At 40.9% G+C, this 19,621-nt stretch overlaps 1 protein-coding gene across 1 annotated transcript in view; it reads right to left on the bottom strand.

Annotated features, from left to right (window-relative positions):
• Positions 1-19,621, bottom strand: part of itga11a (integrin, alpha 11a) — a gene marked incomplete at its 5' end in the record, with an annotated part of 57,758 nt that overhangs the window by 22,761 nt on the left and 15,376 nt on the right. The window contains 10 exons of the mRNA XM_083998555.1: positions 2,020-2,168; positions 4,022-4,166; positions 7,580-7,650; positions 8,953-9,118; positions 9,599-9,743; positions 10,878-11,026; positions 11,272-11,399; positions 11,540-11,654; positions 11,916-12,007; positions 13,176-13,288. Coding sequence (XP_083854681.1) covers positions 2,020-2,168; positions 4,022-4,166; positions 7,580-7,650; positions 8,953-9,118; positions 9,599-9,743; positions 10,878-11,026; positions 11,272-11,399; positions 11,540-11,654; positions 11,916-12,007; positions 13,176-13,288 — 1,273 coding nt within the window. The remainder of the gene's footprint in view (positions 1-2,019; positions 2,169-4,021; positions 4,167-7,579; positions 7,651-8,952; positions 9,119-9,598; positions 9,744-10,877; positions 11,027-11,271; positions 11,400-11,539; positions 11,655-11,915; positions 12,008-13,175; positions 13,289-19,621) is intronic.

Raw genomic sequence — 19,621 nt, 5'->3', positions numbered from 1 at the left:
CTTTCCCTGTTGTTTGTTGGCCCACGTCTTGTTTGGCTCTAATGATCTGCTGTGGCTTTTGAGGTTAAATATTCTAAGCAAATGGGGGTCTGTGTTGTGTCTCAGCAAGTGGTCAGAGCCCTGACGCTTTGGTCGGTGCTCAGACTGCGAAAGCTGCACGGAGAGAATCTGGATTAGTCACCAGAGCGGATGGAACATCATCTATTGGTTTTCAGATCTGAAACATCTGCCTATAAAAAAAGGGCTCTTTTCTGGAGATCTGTTTGATCGAGAGAGTTCACTTCAAAAAAACATCTGCCACTTTTGGATGAACTGTTGCTGACAAGGTACAATGTAAGCTGCTGCAGGATCACTTCAGACTGGCAGTCTGTGAAGCGCTGCCAGTCATGAGTGTAGTGCTCATTAACACAGAGAGCCACATCCTATTTGAAATGAGGGCCATTTTTAGACTTAATGCAACTAATGTGACAGTGGGATTAAATCTCAGCAGATGAGCTGATGAACAATATTACAAATACATAGCATGTAACAACAACAGAGCTTACACCCCTTCACATACATTAAATGTGTCGTAACTTGTGTCAACCCACAGCATCAGTGCAGCTTGATGTGTTTATGTCATTTGGGCTACAGCAGCACAGTCATTTTATTGAGCTCAGATTTCAAAATGAAAATCCTTTTGGCTATTGGCCGTTTCCACTGAATATTAATTTTTCAGGCCATCTTGTCTAATTTTCTATGATCATGAATTGGAATAATTTTAACACTTTCCAAAGTGCCAAGATGTCTAAAACAGACAGAGGAAGACAAGGAGGATCTATCCCTGAATCTGGCTAAAGGAGGGCCCTCCACTGCCAGCTGGGATCCTGCTTTTATGCACATATACGTAAAGTCATGAAGAGATGCTCTTCAAGCATTTTTATATATTTTCCTAAAAACTTAATGTAACTATCCACAGTCTAACTAAAGTGCCTTGCCAGCGATTTTTTTGTTTTTTTTTGTATAAGAATAACTAGCTGCTATATGATGCTGCTGCTATGAGAATTTCCTATTGAAACGCAATGCACATTTATTTATCCTTGGCTACATATTGTGAATTGCCTCTATGCAGAAGTTATGCAGGTATGCATGTCATTAATAGTATGCATGTCATTAATCAACTTAATCACAGTGCAGTGGCATAGCCAAATTTGTTTACAAAAACCTGTGGCATTCAAAAAAATCATAGAAAGTTCCTGTGGGATAATTCACTGTTGCCCATAAAGTTGGAGTAATTTTGTTTTCAGACACACTCCTCTTTTTATTCCCATTTCTACATGTCAGTAATCATCTTTGACCAGGTGCAATGATTACATACCGAATCCCAGTTACCAGTATTGAGACGATATACACTTTATCAAGAATAAATCACATTGTCACAATCATTTCATGAGAAGAGGTAAAAACAACATTTTATTCCAACTTCATGGGCAACAGTGTAGAAAGATCTACACAGTAGACACACTTTAAAAGAGCTATTTACTTTAAGTTTTCCTATTGCTACATAGCCAACTTAAGCACTGACAGCTGTTTAATTTCCAGTCTTTGTTGGCAGGAGCTTCAGCCATCAATGCATTCAAAAGACATGAGGTTATAGTCCGCTCCCTGAGCAGCTACCTCTCTATAGTCGATGCTAACTTCAGTACAAGAAAAGAAGTAATAAAGATTAAAGCAAAATAAGAGGGTTGCATTCCACTGGACAGTTGTTAAAGGAATGAAGTTTGCAACTTTTCTCCTAGACTGGTAGTAAATTGCCGTTAATGCCTGCAACCTGGGGTATGTAGCGATAGCAAAATTTATAAATAGCCCCTTTAAAGACACTCATAGGTAACTCAGCTGCTCTTCGTCAGTGGCAGCGCAAACAGTGATTTATAACAAAGTTTCATGACATTCCTTGCTGCGCTGTGGCAATTTTCCAAAGCATGGAGCTGATGAGTTTTTTTTATCAGATTGAAGGGAACGGGCTGGACACCAGAGTACCTGATGGCCTTTGAGGGAATGCAGGATGGTGAGGTTTCCTGAGTTCTTCAGAGTGAATATGATGACTTTGCCGGTGTGGTTGAATCGTGGAGCTCCCGCTATGAGCAGCCGGCCATTCTTGGCTGACACCACAGACGTCACAGTGTACCCTGGTTATGTAAAACACAGCCATTACTCACAGACACGGAAACTCTCTTTCTCACTCTTGCCAATGTAAAAGACTATTTGTGACGTGATTAATTATCTATTTCGTACTTCATCTTTTTCTTCTCTTGATTATGGATCTGGAAATCAAATAAACTAATGGTTTGATGGATGTCAAACACACAGTCAAAAGTCAACAAAAAATGTCGGACACTGCACTTTATTGCCCTATTCACTGAGCTAACAGTGTTGGGCCTAACCTTTATATTGACATTTGTAGCAATGATTTGCATGACTCAAGGAAAAAACTGTAAAAACGTTGTAATTTGAGGAGTTAAAACTCAGTGTGCTGCATTCAGTAACGCAGAAGTGGTTGTTCTGGTTTCTCAGGTTTCTCCGATTTCTTCTTCCATGTCTTCTATTTCATTGTATTCCACTAAAAATTCCACTTACACCCAGTATACTTTTCCACCTTCATCTCTCATCTTCACCCCCCCCCCCCCTTTTTTTTTTTCTTCCCAGCTTTAACTTTCTCCCTGTCTGTCCAAAATTATGCTTCCTCCTCATATTACTATTGAGTCTAGAATATGGCTTCCATTGGCAGGCTGGTGAATAAGCTCAGAAACAAACCACTGATGGTAAAAGCAGAGGTCTGTGGTGGTGGGGTGAGATGGGGCTGGATATGATGGGAAGCGCTGGAGCAATGGGTACACTTTATAGAGCCGGGCTGCAGCTCGGACAATTGGTGCTAAACCACAGGTCTTCTACCAAGGCAACCATACATCCTTCCTTCACAAAGGAGGCTCCGTGTGAGGGAGAGAATAATCAAGGGGTGTGCGACTTTAACTGTCACTAGCTGCGTTTCCATTACAGATTTTCGCAAAATAAAAGCGATATTTCTGAAACTTCGAAAAAGTGCAATTGCTATTTGTGGGTGTTTCCATTGAAAGGTATTTTGCGAATGAGCCGTAATGCGTCTTGCGTTTCTATGGTGACGGCACAGCGATCTCAGCTGCCGACAGCTGTTGCTGTTATTGTTTTTAACAAAGACAAAAACAGCGCTTGATTGCTGAAAGGCAAAGCCCGTGTGGCGCTGGCAGCGGCCACAAATAAGGGCGCACTCACACGGGCCAGTTGTTCCGCACCGTGCTGAAGCCCGAATACCCCCCCCCCCCCCCCTCTCCCCCGCTGGCCCGCACTCACACCACCTCCAACCCAAGCTGATCAAGTACGGTTGCCTCCGTTGATAGAGGGATTATTTGTTTACCAACACGGCGGATGTGCGCTTTAACCTGACTGCAGAAGCCTTTTAAACACCAGCGGTGATGAGGCGCTGACAACAATAGGTGGTTGTGACCACACACCCGTACTGGTTTATGTGACTTAAGGTGACATTTCGCGCAGGAGGGAGTGGGAGTGTGGATGCGAGCCACATTTCCTTCAACCATGCACAGAAAAGGGGAATGATAGGAAAGGTTTTTCTAATTTAATGAGAAACAATGCCCAGGTCAGCAATGCATGACAATAAACGTGTGGTTCATTTGTCCCCTCAAGTTACATAAACCAACACAGCGTGGACACACACAACTCCGGTGACGCCGGTGACGTGTAGAAAAGCGAAAAAAGTGTTTCCATTACACTTTTGCGATACACGTTTGTATCGATACGTCTCAAAAACCACCTCATGAGAGCGTAAAAACTTTGTTGCGATATTTGAGAGTTTTTTCGAAATGTAGGTGTTTCCATTACCAGTTTTTAATTTCGATATTTAGGTTTTGCGCATTTCAAGGGGTAATGGAAACGCACCTAATGACAGAACAGCAACACTGTCCTCTACAGTTTTAAGGGTGTTACTTACCCAAGTAGGCCCCATGGTTTTTGAGCTCTTCAGGGAACTCCTGTGTGTAGGATGATTTGGGAGGGACCACCTTCCCCTGCCGTGTTTCCTTCAGTACTGCTCCGTTCCAATCGTAAGCCCCAACAGCCCCCACCAGAATCCCATCCTGCAGAGAATGCATTTTACACTTTAGTATAAAATTTGTACCATATATATACAGGGCCGTTGCTAGGAATTCTGGGCCCCCTTAAATAATACTAAATTGGGCCCCTCCCCCTAACTTTTCCAGTTTTTTTTCTTAGACTACATATGTATTATCATTTTTTATTTTGCCTACTTTGTTTTGATGCTAGTGTAGCATTACACTGCAAAAACTCAAGTATCTTACCAAGAATATTTGTCTTATTTCTAGTCAAAATGTCATTTCTAGTCAAATCAAATCTCATTATACTGAAAATAAGACACGTCATATTAAAAGTAGCTTGTTTTTAGACACTTTTTTACTCCTTTCAAGCATATTTTCACTTGGAATAAGTATAGAAAAAATCTGATAGTGGAACAAGTTTTTCTTCCTTATTACAAGCACAAAAAACATGCTTTCACTGGCAGATTTTTCTACTTATTTCAAGTGAAAATTTGTTTGAAACAAGTGAAAATGATGTAAAAACAAGTAAATTTTTAGGTTATGAGTCCTATTTTAAGTGGAAAGAGATTAGTTTTGAATAGAAATGAGACATTTGGACAAGAAATAAGACAAATATTCTTGGAAAGATGTTGAGTTTTTACAGTGTACTATGAGTATTAGTCAGGGTCTTATGCAGAATAATTCAGTCATACAAAGATTAGACTACTGGGGCTTTTTGTGGGCCCCACTGGGCGCTGGGCCCCTAGAATTATCATCACCTTTCTCCCCTATACAACGGCCCTGGATCATTTCGTTGACCACTGTCTGTGGGGTTGGTTCACCATTATTTCAGATAGATTAATGGTGGTGAAACATTTTTTGGTAACATAAATTCTCACTATACATCTGGATTATTTTAAAAGAATATGAAGAAAATCTATTTAGAGTACAATCAATATTTACATATACCTGTGTTCTGCTCACAAATCAGTCGAGTTGAACACACAATAGTAATAATCCACCCATTCCTGGAAACATTCACTAAACTATAATGGCAGAGTGCATACCTCGGCCAAGGCCAAACAATCCTACACATGTCGGCGAGGTTCAGAAGTCATAGATCTCCACCCTATTAATATGTCATTGGTACGCACATTATTTTCCTTCAAGGAAATATCAAATGTTTAAGAAAGCAATAAACTTTTGGATCTGCCCCTTTCGTGAGATCCACACCAAACTTTAATGGGTTCCTCCCTGACCCATGGCCCATCCCTCCAATAAGTAGAAAAACAACCAACCAACCAACCAACCAACCAACCAACCAGGTGATAGGTGAAAAACCTAACCTGACAGAGGGGTTGGGGTTAGGGTTACCCTGACCCCAAAATGATGGTTAAACAGTCATATTAGACAGCATGAGTCATTCATCTCATTCAACAAATTTGATATCCTTTCCCTCTCTAAAGGTCTCAACATTTCCTGTAGAGAGTGCAGTGAAAGTTCATGTGAAAGTCATTTTCTTTTTCCTTCTTCCAGATCAAACACTGGATAAATTCAAATTTCTTCTTCTTTGGCAGTGGTCCAACCCATTTCATCACAAACCAGCTTTAATCTGAACACAAATGGACCTTTTCTTTCTTTGATCAATAAGCACATAGTTTTGGTTTACTGCAGGCCTCATTTGTCCCAACTATACATTGTCAAGACTTTCCCACCTTTCAGATGTAACAATAATCTTTCCCAGCTTCAAAAAAAAAATCACTGTCAAGCCCATATGTACAACACATTCAAATTCCTTATCCAGTGTCCATTTTGTTGTTTGTTGTTTATTCCCACACTCATTAAGCCCTTCCCTAGCTACAACATACCACCCACTGAAGCCCACATGGATCCCACACTGTATGTCCACACCACAGAGACAGCATTAAAATCTCCATTATCAAACCACTGCTGTATCTTGATCAGTCTGTGTTTTAACTATATATCTTCAACAAAGCAAACAAACCAGCAAGTACAATAAGTTGCAGACACGAGCAGGGATGGAGGAGGGATTTGGTCCTCAATGGTTCACCATATTTTGTATCACTGACACTATAATTATAGGGTTGCTCTGCATAATGAGCTCAGTTTTTTTTTTTTTTTGCCATAGACAATATGCCAACAACACATTTTCCAGTGTTTGAGCAGTAGCCAGAAGGCCTGCAATTCCTTCCTGAAAGAAGGAATTGTGTGCTCACCACGCTGCCACTACGTCACTCTCTGACAGCTGCGTTATGCCAATGTGGTTATCTGTTTTGGTCAAAATGGTCTCCATGGCAAATGAATGAAACCTCAAAACAGTTCATTTCATATAAAGCAGTGACCTATTTCAGCAGCAGTTGCATGTATGGACAAGTGCCTCGCAAGTTAGTACGTCAACTTTTTTATTCTACTTGAAGAGCCACAGAGTTCTAGTTAAACATACAAAACTGTAAAGAGGATCAAGCTCAACAAACTACTACATGTAATGTGCGTTCACATTATGTTAAATACAGAGGCTAATTCTGCAAATAAGCCTAAACGGAGCCTTGGGATTATTTTTCAGCATTGTTTACAGTTAAAGAAACAAAGAGCATATAGAGAAAGTGCTATGTATGCAGACATCTGGATACTATATGACATAAGCAGCCTTCAGAGTTGGCACGCATCACATTCAGCAAAACCATCTGGGCTTTCGGGACTGTTTTCTCCTTTAAAGCCCCGACATTCTTTCCAATAAGTTATCCGACTCTCAACACTCAGGTTGGTGTTGTCGAGCATCTCTGGAATCTGGCCTTGAGGACCGAATTTCCAAACATTCCTGCCACCCAGCTACAAATCCTGCTTTATATTTAATTTTCATCATAAAAGGGATATATTTATTTCTCCCATGACAAATCGCACTGTGAAAGGGGACTGGAAAATCAAAGCGGTTGCATCAGCGAATGTCTCAGCGGAGCCAGAGAGGGAGGAATGGAAATCAATTAATTGCTATGAATAGCAGGTAGAGAAGAGATGTGCATGTGCCTTATCTTCCTCCTCCAGCTGTGTCGCCCCTAAAGCCAGCACACCTGCAACTACATGCACTTAGATTCAATCAGAAACCTCGAGGAAGGAAGAAGGAAAAATAACCCATTCTGAAGCACAACTGTCTAAACCTCATTAATACGTTTCCCTGTGGGACACGTGGTGTCTTATTTCCCCCATCACGAACTGGCTGAGATGGAAAAAGGCCCGTCTCCTCTGTCAGGGGCTCCTAAATCAGAATGACCTAAACCCTCAGGGGCCACACAGCCGGCACCTCAGGGGGGGACTGGAGAGTGATGAATGGCAGGTCGTGGGGAGGAGGTATGATGCGCCAGAAATTGAGACAATGTGTGTTGTTGTACATGTTGACAGATGGTATGAGGCGACGTGGTAGCAGGAGTCAGGCTCACCTCCACGTTGTGTGCGGAAAATCCAGCCTGAGACATCTGGAGGCCAAACGCTGTCCCATTCTTACTGGTTCCTGTGTAAACAAGTCAGTCAGCGGCGGATAAAGTTAATCTTCCAAACGGTCACATTCTGAGGGGAATGGCATTGAAGTCATTTCACATTTAAGAGATGTAAGAGGTATTTTGATGTACTACTAATTGTAGCTGGATCAGTTGTAGCGTAATCAGTGGGGCTGGAAAAAAAATTGTGCTTTCATGACAAGTTCATCTTTTCTTCTTAAAGGGATAGTTCACCCAAAATTGAAATTTCACTCATTATCTACTCACCCTCATGTGGACTAAGGGCTGGGAGAAGTTTCAGAGTCCTCCGTGGCTTCTCTGAGTTACAGGGGGTCTCGGCGTAGCAGTGCATGTCCATATAACGGTTGCAAATGGATACCAACTGTCTTCGTAACAAAAAGACACACCAAAAAACATCCAAATACCTCCATGCTGCTCATATGTAATGTCCGTCTTGTATTGAAGCCCCGGAATGTGAAATTGTCCTGAAAAAAATGAAATCAGTCTATTTTTCAAGCTTGTTTTGTAGCGGAAGCTTCTCTTCCCGGTTCGTTTGGACGTACCAGGGTCTGTCCTCTTCCCAGTTCGTCCAAATTTGACGAACCAGGAAGAGGAGCTTCGAGAAGCTTCCGCTACAAACAAGCTTGAAAAATAGACTTATTACATTTTTTTCGGGACAATTTCGCATTTCGGGGCTTCAATACAAGACGGACATTATACGAGCAGCATGGAGGTATTTGGATGTTTTTTGGTGTGTCTTTTTGTTATGAAGACAGTTGGTATCCATTTGCAACCGTTATATGGACATGCACTGCTACGCCGAGACCCCCTGTAACTCAGAGAAGCCACGGAGGACTCTGAAACTTCTCCCAGCCCTTAGTCCACATGAGGGGGAGTAGATAATGAAATTCAATTTTGGGTGAACTATCCCTTTAACAATCATTCAGCCTATAAAATGTCTCACAATATCAGAGAGCTCAAGGTGACATTTTCAAAATGTGAATTTTATCCAACCATTAGTTCAAACCCAAATGTATTCAAAAAACACTCTTCTTGGAGAATCTGCAACAACAATTTTCTAAATATTTTATAATTTTATATTAGCTCACTTGGTTTTAAAGGTTTTAGGTAAAGTGTGAAGTGTGTTGAAATGGCTGATTGACTGATCACCTATAGTCTCTGAGGTTATTCAAGTTGACCTAAGTTTGTAAATCCCATGAAGACCCACTGCATCCTTTAGTTAAAAAGTTACAATATGAAGCAGAGTGTGAGTGACATTTCTAAGCAGCTTCAGTGAAATTCATTTCATCCACAACCTTCCAAGCTGAAGATGCGTTCTCCAAGGGCGTCAACGATATCCTTCAGCGCCGACTCATCTGTCACATTAAAGAAGTGTTTGTCATCTGGGTCGCTGGCAATGTACTTGATTTCATTGAGGAAGGCCTCAGGGTTGATTCCTCTACGGTTGTAGTAGCCCAGGACCTGTGATGATAACATTCATTTGTCAGTGCATGCATGAGGTACTCGAGTGTGAAACCGTTTATCTGTCACATTTTTAAAACTTCTCTTTGAGAGGGTTTAAGAGGATTTTGACTTTCTGCACCAGTGCCAGTGCTGTCACCAATTTCAGTTGATTTTCATGCTGAACGACTTCAGAGCCTGTGCCCAGCTGAGCTGCTGGATGGAAACATGCTGCTAGCTGTTCCAGCAGTGGGACAAACCAAAGGACCATGTGGTCTGGAGGAGATCATTTACACCTAGAACTGCACTTCCACTGAGCGTACGCTTGGAGCTCTCTGAGGGCCTCTGGCTCCATTCTCAACTTAGCTCTTGAAGCACTTGCTTTTACTCCATGAGGTCACCTTATTAATGTTTATAGTGATTTAATGATGCACAGGAAATTTATTAGCCATCAGAAAACCAAGTGAAAACCCAGGTGCAGAAGAAATCGAGCAGACTCACAGCGATTGCATAACGGGTGATGCCATCCCGCTCGCTGTCCTCAATGGCTTGCTGGAGATCTGGACTGTCATGTGACTCTCCGTCCGTTATCACGATCATCACCTTCTTGGCACCGCGGCGACCTCCTTGTTTGAACGCTTGTGAGCTGTTAGAACATGTAAGATATGATGATCAAATTAAAGGGGACATATTATGTAAATATCACTTTTTGAAGGCTCTTTAACATATATTTAGGTGTTTGTCTTGCCTTCTGCCCTGAAAATGTGAGAGTTGACAAAAAAAAATCTGTAATGTTCAGGCTCCCGAGGTTGAAATCCATGTGGTTTTCCGTTTTTTACAACCTGGACCTTATTTCTAGCATTTACTCACCCAGACAACTTTGGTGTCATTTGGAGTCGTTTTGACGAAATGAGCCCCAGTGGAGCGGCGCGTATATCCGTATAATGCAAGTACTCGGAGCACCCAAGCGCAGCCTCTATATAACGCATTATCTGCGGTGAAACTCGTTCATTTCACCAATATTATGTTATGATACACTAGTGCTATTGCCCTCCGAGCCCGTGGTGGCATGTTATCAACATGCTGCGCCTGTAGGTTGACATACTGACCTCTGACCTGGATGATGTCATCTCCGACCGCGGTGCGGCGCGGCTAACTTGCTACCGCTAATGCTATGGTTCATTTCTGTGTGTTTCTGACTTGTCAGAACAAAATGAGCAGCTGGATGAAGTTCAGCTTCCACAGGCTTCCTCTCCTCAACCTGGACTCACTAAAGCTCCGGCTAGTTGAGATAAAAATGGACCTGAATGCCAAAGCAGAATGATTATTATCAGAATGAGCCGGGCAGCGGTCGGAGATGACATCATCCAGATCAGAGGTCAGTAGGTCAACCGACAGACCCCGGATGTTGATAACATGCCACCACGGGCTCGGAGGGGAATAGCACTAGTGTATCATAACAAAATATTGGTGAAATGAACAAGTTTTGCAGCGGATAATGTGTTATTTAGAGGCTGCATTGCGTGCCCCGTGTTCTCGCATTATACGGATATACGCGCCGCTCCACTGGGGCTAATTTCGTCAAAACGACTCCAAATGACACCAAAGTTTTATTTTATGCTAGAAATAAGGTCCAGGTTGTAAAAAAAACGGAAATTATCCTTTAAGACACATGGGAACTATTTTAATTTCTGGAAAGGGGGCATAATATTAAAGGCTCCATTAAAGGAGATAATTGAGGCACAGTGAAGTGGTGGTAACTTTCACAGAGATAAAGTACCGGGCAACATTGATGCCAAGAGCTGTGTTGGTCTCTTCGCCTCCTCGCTGGTTGATGCTGCGAGCTCTTTTCACCACTTCCTCAACTGATTTGTAGTCGCTGAGTTTGAATTCATGAACCACCTTCTCTCCGTACTGCACCACTCCAACCTGTCACAAAAACAGATTGATCTATTAGTTAGCAAGAGCTTTACTTTCATGCAGATATGAATTGAAATGAAATGCAGAATTTGCACAGCACTATAAGCTTGTAAAAAATATATATATATATATATATACTGGAAAATGTATTAAAAAAAACTTATATAATTTGGGTCCAATATTTAAATGTATCCAACAGGAAACATTACCAATACATCTTATCTTCTTTTAGTATTGCCTCCTTTCTTACACACCTGTATTTGACCTGGTCCAATATAGAACTTCTGAAGAATGTTGATGAGAAAAGCCTGCACTTCATACCAGGGGTAGATGGAGTTTGAGCCATCCAGAACTATCACTATGTCCATGTAGGTCTCACATCCTGAAAAACATTTAGAGATGAGACTTAATCCTGAGTGCATACACCGACACACTGAGAAAACAGATGTCCACGAATGAGTAAATAATCCCCTGCTTTGACTGAGAACTGTCGAACGGTCTGAAAACTGAAGAGATGCTTACTCTGAAAGGCCGGCGCGATCGTCCTGGAGAATTTGAAGCTCGCGTTGACTCTGGAGCATATGCCAGTGCTGTAGTAAGAGCTGCCACACTCGTAGGACCACAGCGGCCCACAGGCCTGGAACATAAGTGGAAGCATTTGTAGAGGCAGCATTATCAACCTCAGCATATTACCAAAGAGTTACAGTAGGTTCTTGCTCTCAGAAAACTTCCGAAGGGAGAGCAGTATGACAACCTTGTAATCAAAAGACAATCTTGTGGGATTGCCCTTTTTTTCCATTTTCACTATCAAATGTGTTTCTTTTTCCTGCAAAGGTTCTTCAGCAACAGCCCATTACTGAGCTCCATCCCCAAGAGGTAGTTTAAAAGCCACACTCACCACAAAGCTGTTGTCTTTAGGGTTAGACGTGAGCGTCATCCCCAGCCTCATCTTGTCTTTGCGCTCCGATACGTTGGTCAGAGATATCCTTCCTTGAGGGAAAAAGAATCTCAGTCAGATGATCTCGGACACACGGACTCGCATATACATAAATACGTGCACTATCCTTCAGAGACCAAACACAGGTTCCACCATCTGGGACGGTGGTTTGTTATTGCTGTCTGGGCAGCCTAACCAGTGTCTACATCCACTCATCTAAACGTTTACTTGACAGAGCTTCCTGTGCCCACCTTACCAGCGTGACACATGTGCGTCCCATATGAAGTAGCGTGCGGTGAGATGTGTGGTGTAACACACATGTGGAAAGGTACATGAACCATTTTAAAAAATAGTAAAGTCTGGAATGATCGGTATGGTCCCCACACCTCTGTCTCACACATGCCACCATGATGCTCGCTGGAAAGCTTACAGACGTCTACACATTTACAGTCTATGTATACACATTTGTATTCATTCACAATGGGAGTGGTGCTTGTGATACTGTACCTAAACAGACAAACAGTTGACACAAGTAAAAAAAAACAGGAAACGACGTGAAGTTATGATGATATATGTAGGTAGTATAAGTGTGTGTGTAGATAGGTGGCAGGTGGAGTGGTATTATACATATATAATATGGTATAGATCAGTGGTTCTCAAAGTTTTTTACATCAAGGAGTCGGACCCCTAAACTGACACAAATTAGACCACGGACCCCCATTGGACAAAATTTTGAAGCAAACACCAGAAAGACACAAATATTTGTTCCGAGACTGAATAAAGTTTTGTACATTCAAATTAGGGCCAATGGTGTGAATTTTTGGAAATATTATAGAGACATTTCTGGAAAAAAAAGTGGTACAATTTCTCCTATAACATTTCTAGAAAGAAGTGGTAAAATTCTAAAAAAAAAAAGTAAAAAAAGAATTCTCCAAAAAAAAAGGAAAAAGTTTAACAATTCTCGAAAAAATTGTAAAATTTCAAGAAAAAGTTGGGGACCCCCTTGAACCCTCTCAAGGACCCCTGGGGGTCCCCGGACCCCACGTTGAGAACCACTGGTATAGATGATACAATAAAAATAAGTAAATAAAGTATAACATGTAAATTATAAATAAAATAAATAATAATAGTTTGCATTAATCTGCAATAAGGTATGATGTATTCACATAGTATTGTGCAATATAAGTTAAGCTAATGTCATATGACAAGATAATACTGTACCTAAATTGAGTTTGGAGCAGCCGTTGCCATTGATTCGTTTGCTGAGCGAACATTTGTAAACGTCCCCTGTCTGGTAAGGGCCATTCATTTCATATGGAGCCCCCACTAATAACCTGCAAAAAAAAGAAGAAACAGTTAACAACAACAGTTAGAACATGTTAGTGTGTTGTTTGTCTGAAAAAACTTAATGGCAAGAGTGACAACCTTTGTTCTTTTTAACAGTAACTGGTCTTTTGTGTGGTTTCTAACTCTCTGAAGGAATATGACTGCAACTGTTACCATCAGTCACCCAGACAAAACACATGGGTTGACCCAGAAGAGTTCAAGCCTTTATTTATCCAGGGAGGTTAACTAAGCATGTTTAACCATGTCCAGGAGACTGCAGGTCACCTTCATAAACAGTTCCCCACAGTCACACCCAGTAGCCAGCAGTCATCTCCTGTGACTCATATTCCGTCCTTTAACACTATATTAACAGAACATATGGAGGCACACTCAATAGTGCACGTCAGTTACTGTGTCAGTATGTGTGTGTGCAAGGTTTCGTATTTCTACAATGTTGCAACAGCTTTAGGTAAAAACTAAAAAACTTAAAACCACAGGCTAAAGTGTTACTGTTCTTTACAGGAAACAAGGCTCAGTTTTAAGTGTCATTCCGAAGTGAGAGGAGCACAACACCTCACATGTGTCTGCTCATGTTGTTAAGGGGTTTTTATTTCTGTAAAATTTGAAAGCCCAGACACACTGGGTCTCATTCATGAAACGTGAGTAAATCTGTGTGTAGATTTGCACATAAAAGCTCACTCTACTAAAACTCTACTCCGGATTCATGAAAGGTGCGGGAAACTCAGATTTGATCGTAAACACGTGTGTAAGATGATGAATGCAAACCCATCGTAAACTAACAACACGCCCCCGGTGATCAGCAATTAGCATAGATCGCCATACATGAATAGCCATATAAGGAGCTCCTGACCACCATATTAGGAGGTAGGCGCATCCTGTTCACCTGTGGCCATGACGCAATCAAGGAAAGAGGGAGAGAGAGAGAAAAAGAGAGATCACGGATCGAAGTCTTTTTGGGTGAAGTGGAGTCCAGAAAAAAATATTTAATTCTCTTCTGTTAGTGGTGGTGTGACTGGGACAGAGGTCAAAGGTGTGGAGGGAAGAAACAGATGTAGTGAATTAAGTAGGCCTATCCTTGGTTGATTAAAGAACCGTTTAAGAAGTAAAGCCAGAATAGTTCGATATGAAACATGAAAAAAAAAAAAAATACTACACACAACTACAGAGCTACAGCAGCGACGGGAGGAGGAGGCTCTTCACAGCCTCAGCTGTAGAGGAGCATGGTTGTATCAACACATGAAGTTATATAGGCAGGTTATATTGTTACAGAAGCACCAGCCGTCTGTCACAGCTCCATCAAACCGGTGCCGACTGCGTTGCTGCGCAGGGTGAAGTGTGCGTCCACCAAGTGTGTAGCAACACAAAAAAGTTTTTTCCGGTTTTATATCAGATTATTATCATCATTAGATGGAGCTTTGACGTGTTTGTGCGTATCCGATCCCTAAAACGTCTCTCTCCAAATATTTCTAATTGTTTGTCATGTTTAGATTACGTGTAAGCCGTCGGCGTATTTTGAACATGAGAGAGAGTAATACGGATTAAAATTGTAATTTTCAACAGTGACAAGCAGTATTTATTTGCATTCCTACATTTACACAAGCGCTACACACAGTCCGGAGCAGGTGTAGATTTCGTGAGTAGCTACGAAAAAATCAGCACAACTAAAAGATTGATGAATGCGGAAATCCACGTAAATTTGCGCTGCTCAGGGTTTACACACAAATCCGTGCTGCTCACGTTTCATGAATGAGACAACATGAGGTAAAAAGTTGTACATCCTCACAGCCTGGTTTGGATTATATTCAGTTTAAGATGCACCACCTTCACTCATCATTTGAAGGAAGAACATACAGCACGGATGACTGTATGTACCACATCAGCAGCAACATGTCTTCATCTGTGCTTTAAGAAAGTTATACTGGTGCATTTGAGAGTAAATTTCTTTTCATGCCACAGCAGCTCATATTTCCAAAGAATACAAGAAGGATTTGGAAACACTTGTTGCTATTGACCAGCAGGTACTATATCACAGCAGCAGCAGAGTCCTTTGAATTCATTTTTAATGAAAATTATACACTTTAACTTGAATAGTTGCTGCAGGTATAATTATCACTTCTAAAGACTAAACTTCAAATTTATATTTTGTTTTGCATGTCTCTTGAATTTTTTTTGGTGATTTTTGTGTTGATTTGTAACTTTATAGTCAAATGACATATACATGTATACACCACCACTGCATACCAAGTTTCCAAAGCAAAGAAAAAACTGGTTTAATATATATATATATATATATATATATATATATATATATATATATATATATATATATATATATATATATATATATATATATATATATATATATATATATATATATAAGCTATATATATAAGCTCTCAAACTAAAACCAGCTATGACAGCAGCAGCTTGCACACTGCTGCTGTTCACATACACATATGAAAGTACTTCACATAATACTTTTGACCTGAGGGTCCACTCTAATGAATAGTCAATTATCATACGGTACAATTTCTCTTGAAGTGACATCAATGTGTGAATCACATGAACAGACATTCATAGTTGTTAGATTTAGTGACTTGCTCAGGGAAACCTTTACAGTAGTTGTAGAATGGAGGTATTTGTCATCCATTTGTTGCATTAAGATTAAACTGTCCAACCAGTCATTACTGCAATTATGTTTTCATTGGGATCTCTCGCAGCAACATTTATTTTCATAAGGGTTATCCAATTAATAAAAAAAGGGGGGGAAAGTGTTGTCATAGACCAACATGGGATTTAAATTTTCACAAAGAGCAGTGATGAGTGCTGGAAATTCCTTTCACATGACGGAGTCAGTCCTGCACTTGACTTAACAGTGGGTTTCCTGTGCAGGGTCAGTGTGGTCTTATAAATGTCACTAAAAGGTTTTAGATGACTTTGGGTGATGGGGAATATAAAGTCCTCTGGTGCTTTTACTTCAGGACTGATGGACACCTTAAAGGGGGCTATAATTCACATGAATTTCAGAGATAAGATGTATATTCTTTACAGGCAACACAAGAAGAGTGTTGAAGCTGCTGTACACAAACTCCTCAGGTTCAACTATTTGTCCTGTAGGGTTTTTATGCTATATCTCGTGATGCATGTCTGGTTATCGCGTGATGTTTTCAAATCAAGTGGCTCACCATTTGTTCATCTCAATCCTGCACTATCACAAGGCTCAAAGTCCATATGCCCCAGGTTTTAACACATCAGCAGAGATTGCCCTCAGCTCCATTGCTAGTGAATTTCATATACAACACAGGTCCAACTTCTCCACAGTGCAGGCACATGCTTCTGTAAACTGATGTGTTACAGTTCATACACTATTGATTGTTTGAAGCTCTCATATACAGTTCAGTAGTGAGTATTTGTCTCTGAAGTAAAATAAATAATGGACTCTTACACAATTTCAGAGGCCTTAGCATACACAGTTTTTAACATAACTTAATATTTCAAAGTGTGTACCAATCATAAAAGCTAATACCAACCCTCACTGTTGCTGTATAACATGTACTGTAAGATGACCTACCTATTAATTCATAATAAATGGTTTATGTCTGCATTTTGGCATTATCAGTTGTGTGTTGTTTTAAAAAAAATCTCACCTCAGTTTACCCAATTCAAGGCCGCCCTAGATGAATCACATCCCTGAAAAGCTGCAGTAAATGGAGTAAGTGATCTACTGTAGGAATTTAACAACTGTGGGGTCCGAGTGAAAAATCACAGGGAGGGCAGTGAGCAAAGGAGCAACTTCCATTTCACTGATGCCCCAAAGGAAAGACACTCGACACCACTTTATTGTAAAAACAGACTCTGGTCAGCCCCATGCATGGTCTCTTAGGTCAAAGTCTAACAAATTAGGAAAGACAGATTTTCAGCAGCAGGATTTCTAGGTCAGGCTCATGATCCATGGACTTTTGGAACTGTTTCAAATTCCCAAGAAAAGCCTTAAAAAGCATTTAGTCAGAAAGGTGTGTTGTCAAAGCATTCCTTGTAACTGGCTAAGGTTAGCATGACATAACATGATGTAACTGATTTCAGCAGAAATCAAAGCTGTGGAGACCGCCGTGTGCTGCTGAACACTATTCCTAAGACTCAAAGATTTGCAGACAAATACCATTTATTCAATTGCTGCAGAACAAGAGCAGATAAGAGCTGACAGTCTGTTGGAAGAGAGGGCTCATTTCTTTTAGTGAAACTGTGAAAATATGTTCTTTCTCTCTGAAAGTCTGATGAATCTAGACTGAGAGCGCCTTCAGACACAACAAAAACATTAAAACAATTCAGCTTGAATGTCCCATGAATTCATCTGTTTGTGCTATAAAAGCTAGAAACCCTGAAATTTACTTTAAAAGCTCAATGTCCATTAGAATTAGAACCTCAGATGAGCTACAGCATTGCCCTGTCTTTTTCCTAATATGCCGTTTGAACTTCAGCAATAAAGTTGTACCGAGGAAAATCATGTTACAGAATTAAGCTCCAGAACAGAAGTGGATCTTGTGGTGAGACCGTTTGTTCATGTACCATTTCCAAGACTGAGCATGAACCTCTGGTCTTAAGTATATTTCTTGCTGTCATTTGGCCTGTCGTCTTTATTTGTGAATTTCTTTTAGCGCAGCTGTACATGCTAGATATGATATATTAGGGATACAAACACAGAATGATATCAATTATAGTCTGACAGCTTACAGCAGCGATTGAGGACAAGAGAAAATGTGGTTAAAACAGTCCATCACTGTACATCAAAGAGAGACGCATATGGAAGTGAGCATCAGTGTTATTGCTCTGGGAGCCAACTTTTTAAAGTCTCAGTCTCTGGAAGTCATTTTCACCACAGTGGCTCCGGCAGAGTTCATACACTCATAGCTATTAATATCATGATTATTACTTCAGTTATTGCTACCCCTTGGCAAGAGGACACACTGCAGCCCAAGTTCAGGTCAGGATACAACTACCTTGATGAAAAGGGACTTTTGTTGCCTCGGACTTGGACGCCTGCCTCGGGACCTCCTGAATTTCACCAGAAGCTGTTCAAACAATCCCGTTCCAGAGCTCATTAGGGTCGAGCGCTAGCCCCAGTGCATCATCACTGCAAGTATGGTAATGACACCGAAAAGAAATAACTTGACCCAAAATGAATGCATGGACATTTTCTACCATGGTTACCAGGGAATACAGGATTTTGGGGTTTGAGGAAGCGCCATCCCCAAGCCTAGGCTGTCATTAATGTGGTAATGTTTTTCATATTTGGAAGGAGGAGATGTATACGCTGTGAAACCACATCCATGCCCCAAACATGAGCGCGCTACTCCAGTGTCACGCTTACTCATCACATTCCATCCGTCTGCTTTAACAGGATGTGTTCTTTTGTTAATGCTGCCTCATAAATCAAAGGAAGTGCAATGCTCATATGATCAGTTTACTAAGACATTTATATGAGGTGGCAGCTTCACTTGACAACATTAAGTAGACGTAAGAAGACATAAGACAATTACAACTACTCATTTCAACTATTCAGTTTTTCTCGTTTTGTTTTGAGAAATGTTTTCTCAGTTGGCTGGTTGGTCCACCATTTTCCTCCAACTTGGATGGATTGGTTGGAATTTGTATGGACATTTATGGTTCCCATTGGATGCATCCTGCTGACTTTGGTCATCTCCTAGCACTCCTAATTTTCACTTATCCAACAAACATTAACAGGACGCCCCTGTGGCTCAGGGATCCAGACATGGATTACGTCAAATATTTATACTGACATTCATGGTTCCCAGATGATAAACCAGAATGACTCCCCCTGACTTGTCCTCTCGGTGCCATCATGTGGCTGACATTTGGCATTTTAGAGCAATGACAAACTTTGGCGATGGCTTAACTTTCCATCATTAAATATTAGCATGCTAACATGGCAAATGGTGAGCATGGTCCAATAATTACATTACACCTGTTAAAACCTTGGCAGTGGTGTGTTTGTTAGTGTATGTTGATGGTAAGTCTGATACCAAGCTCAAAGCCTGTCACTGACGCCAGCTTGACTGTAGACTCCCTGATTTCAAGTACATTTTGCTTTTATTGTTACTCAGCCCTCGAACAGTTACAACCTACTTGATTTTAAGTGGATCATGCAGACATCGTAATCACATGACTGTGATTGTTTTACCTGAACTAAAACTCAATAGATCGGATTGTGTTTTCCTTCCGAGGTCCGGAGGTGTGGAAACGCCTTCCTTTGCACTTCTGCAAATTGGCTAAATAAAAGGAACACTATTTAAGGGCCAGTG

The sequence above is a fragment of the Trachurus trachurus genome (genome assembly GCF_905171665.1).
Source record: "Trachurus trachurus genome assembly, chromosome: 3".
Lineage (NCBI taxonomy): Eukaryota > Metazoa > Chordata > Actinopteri > Carangiformes > Carangidae > Trachurus > Trachurus trachurus.
The sequence above is the reverse complement of the archived record's forward strand: the minus strand, read 5'-3'. Positions and strand labels throughout refer to the sequence as shown.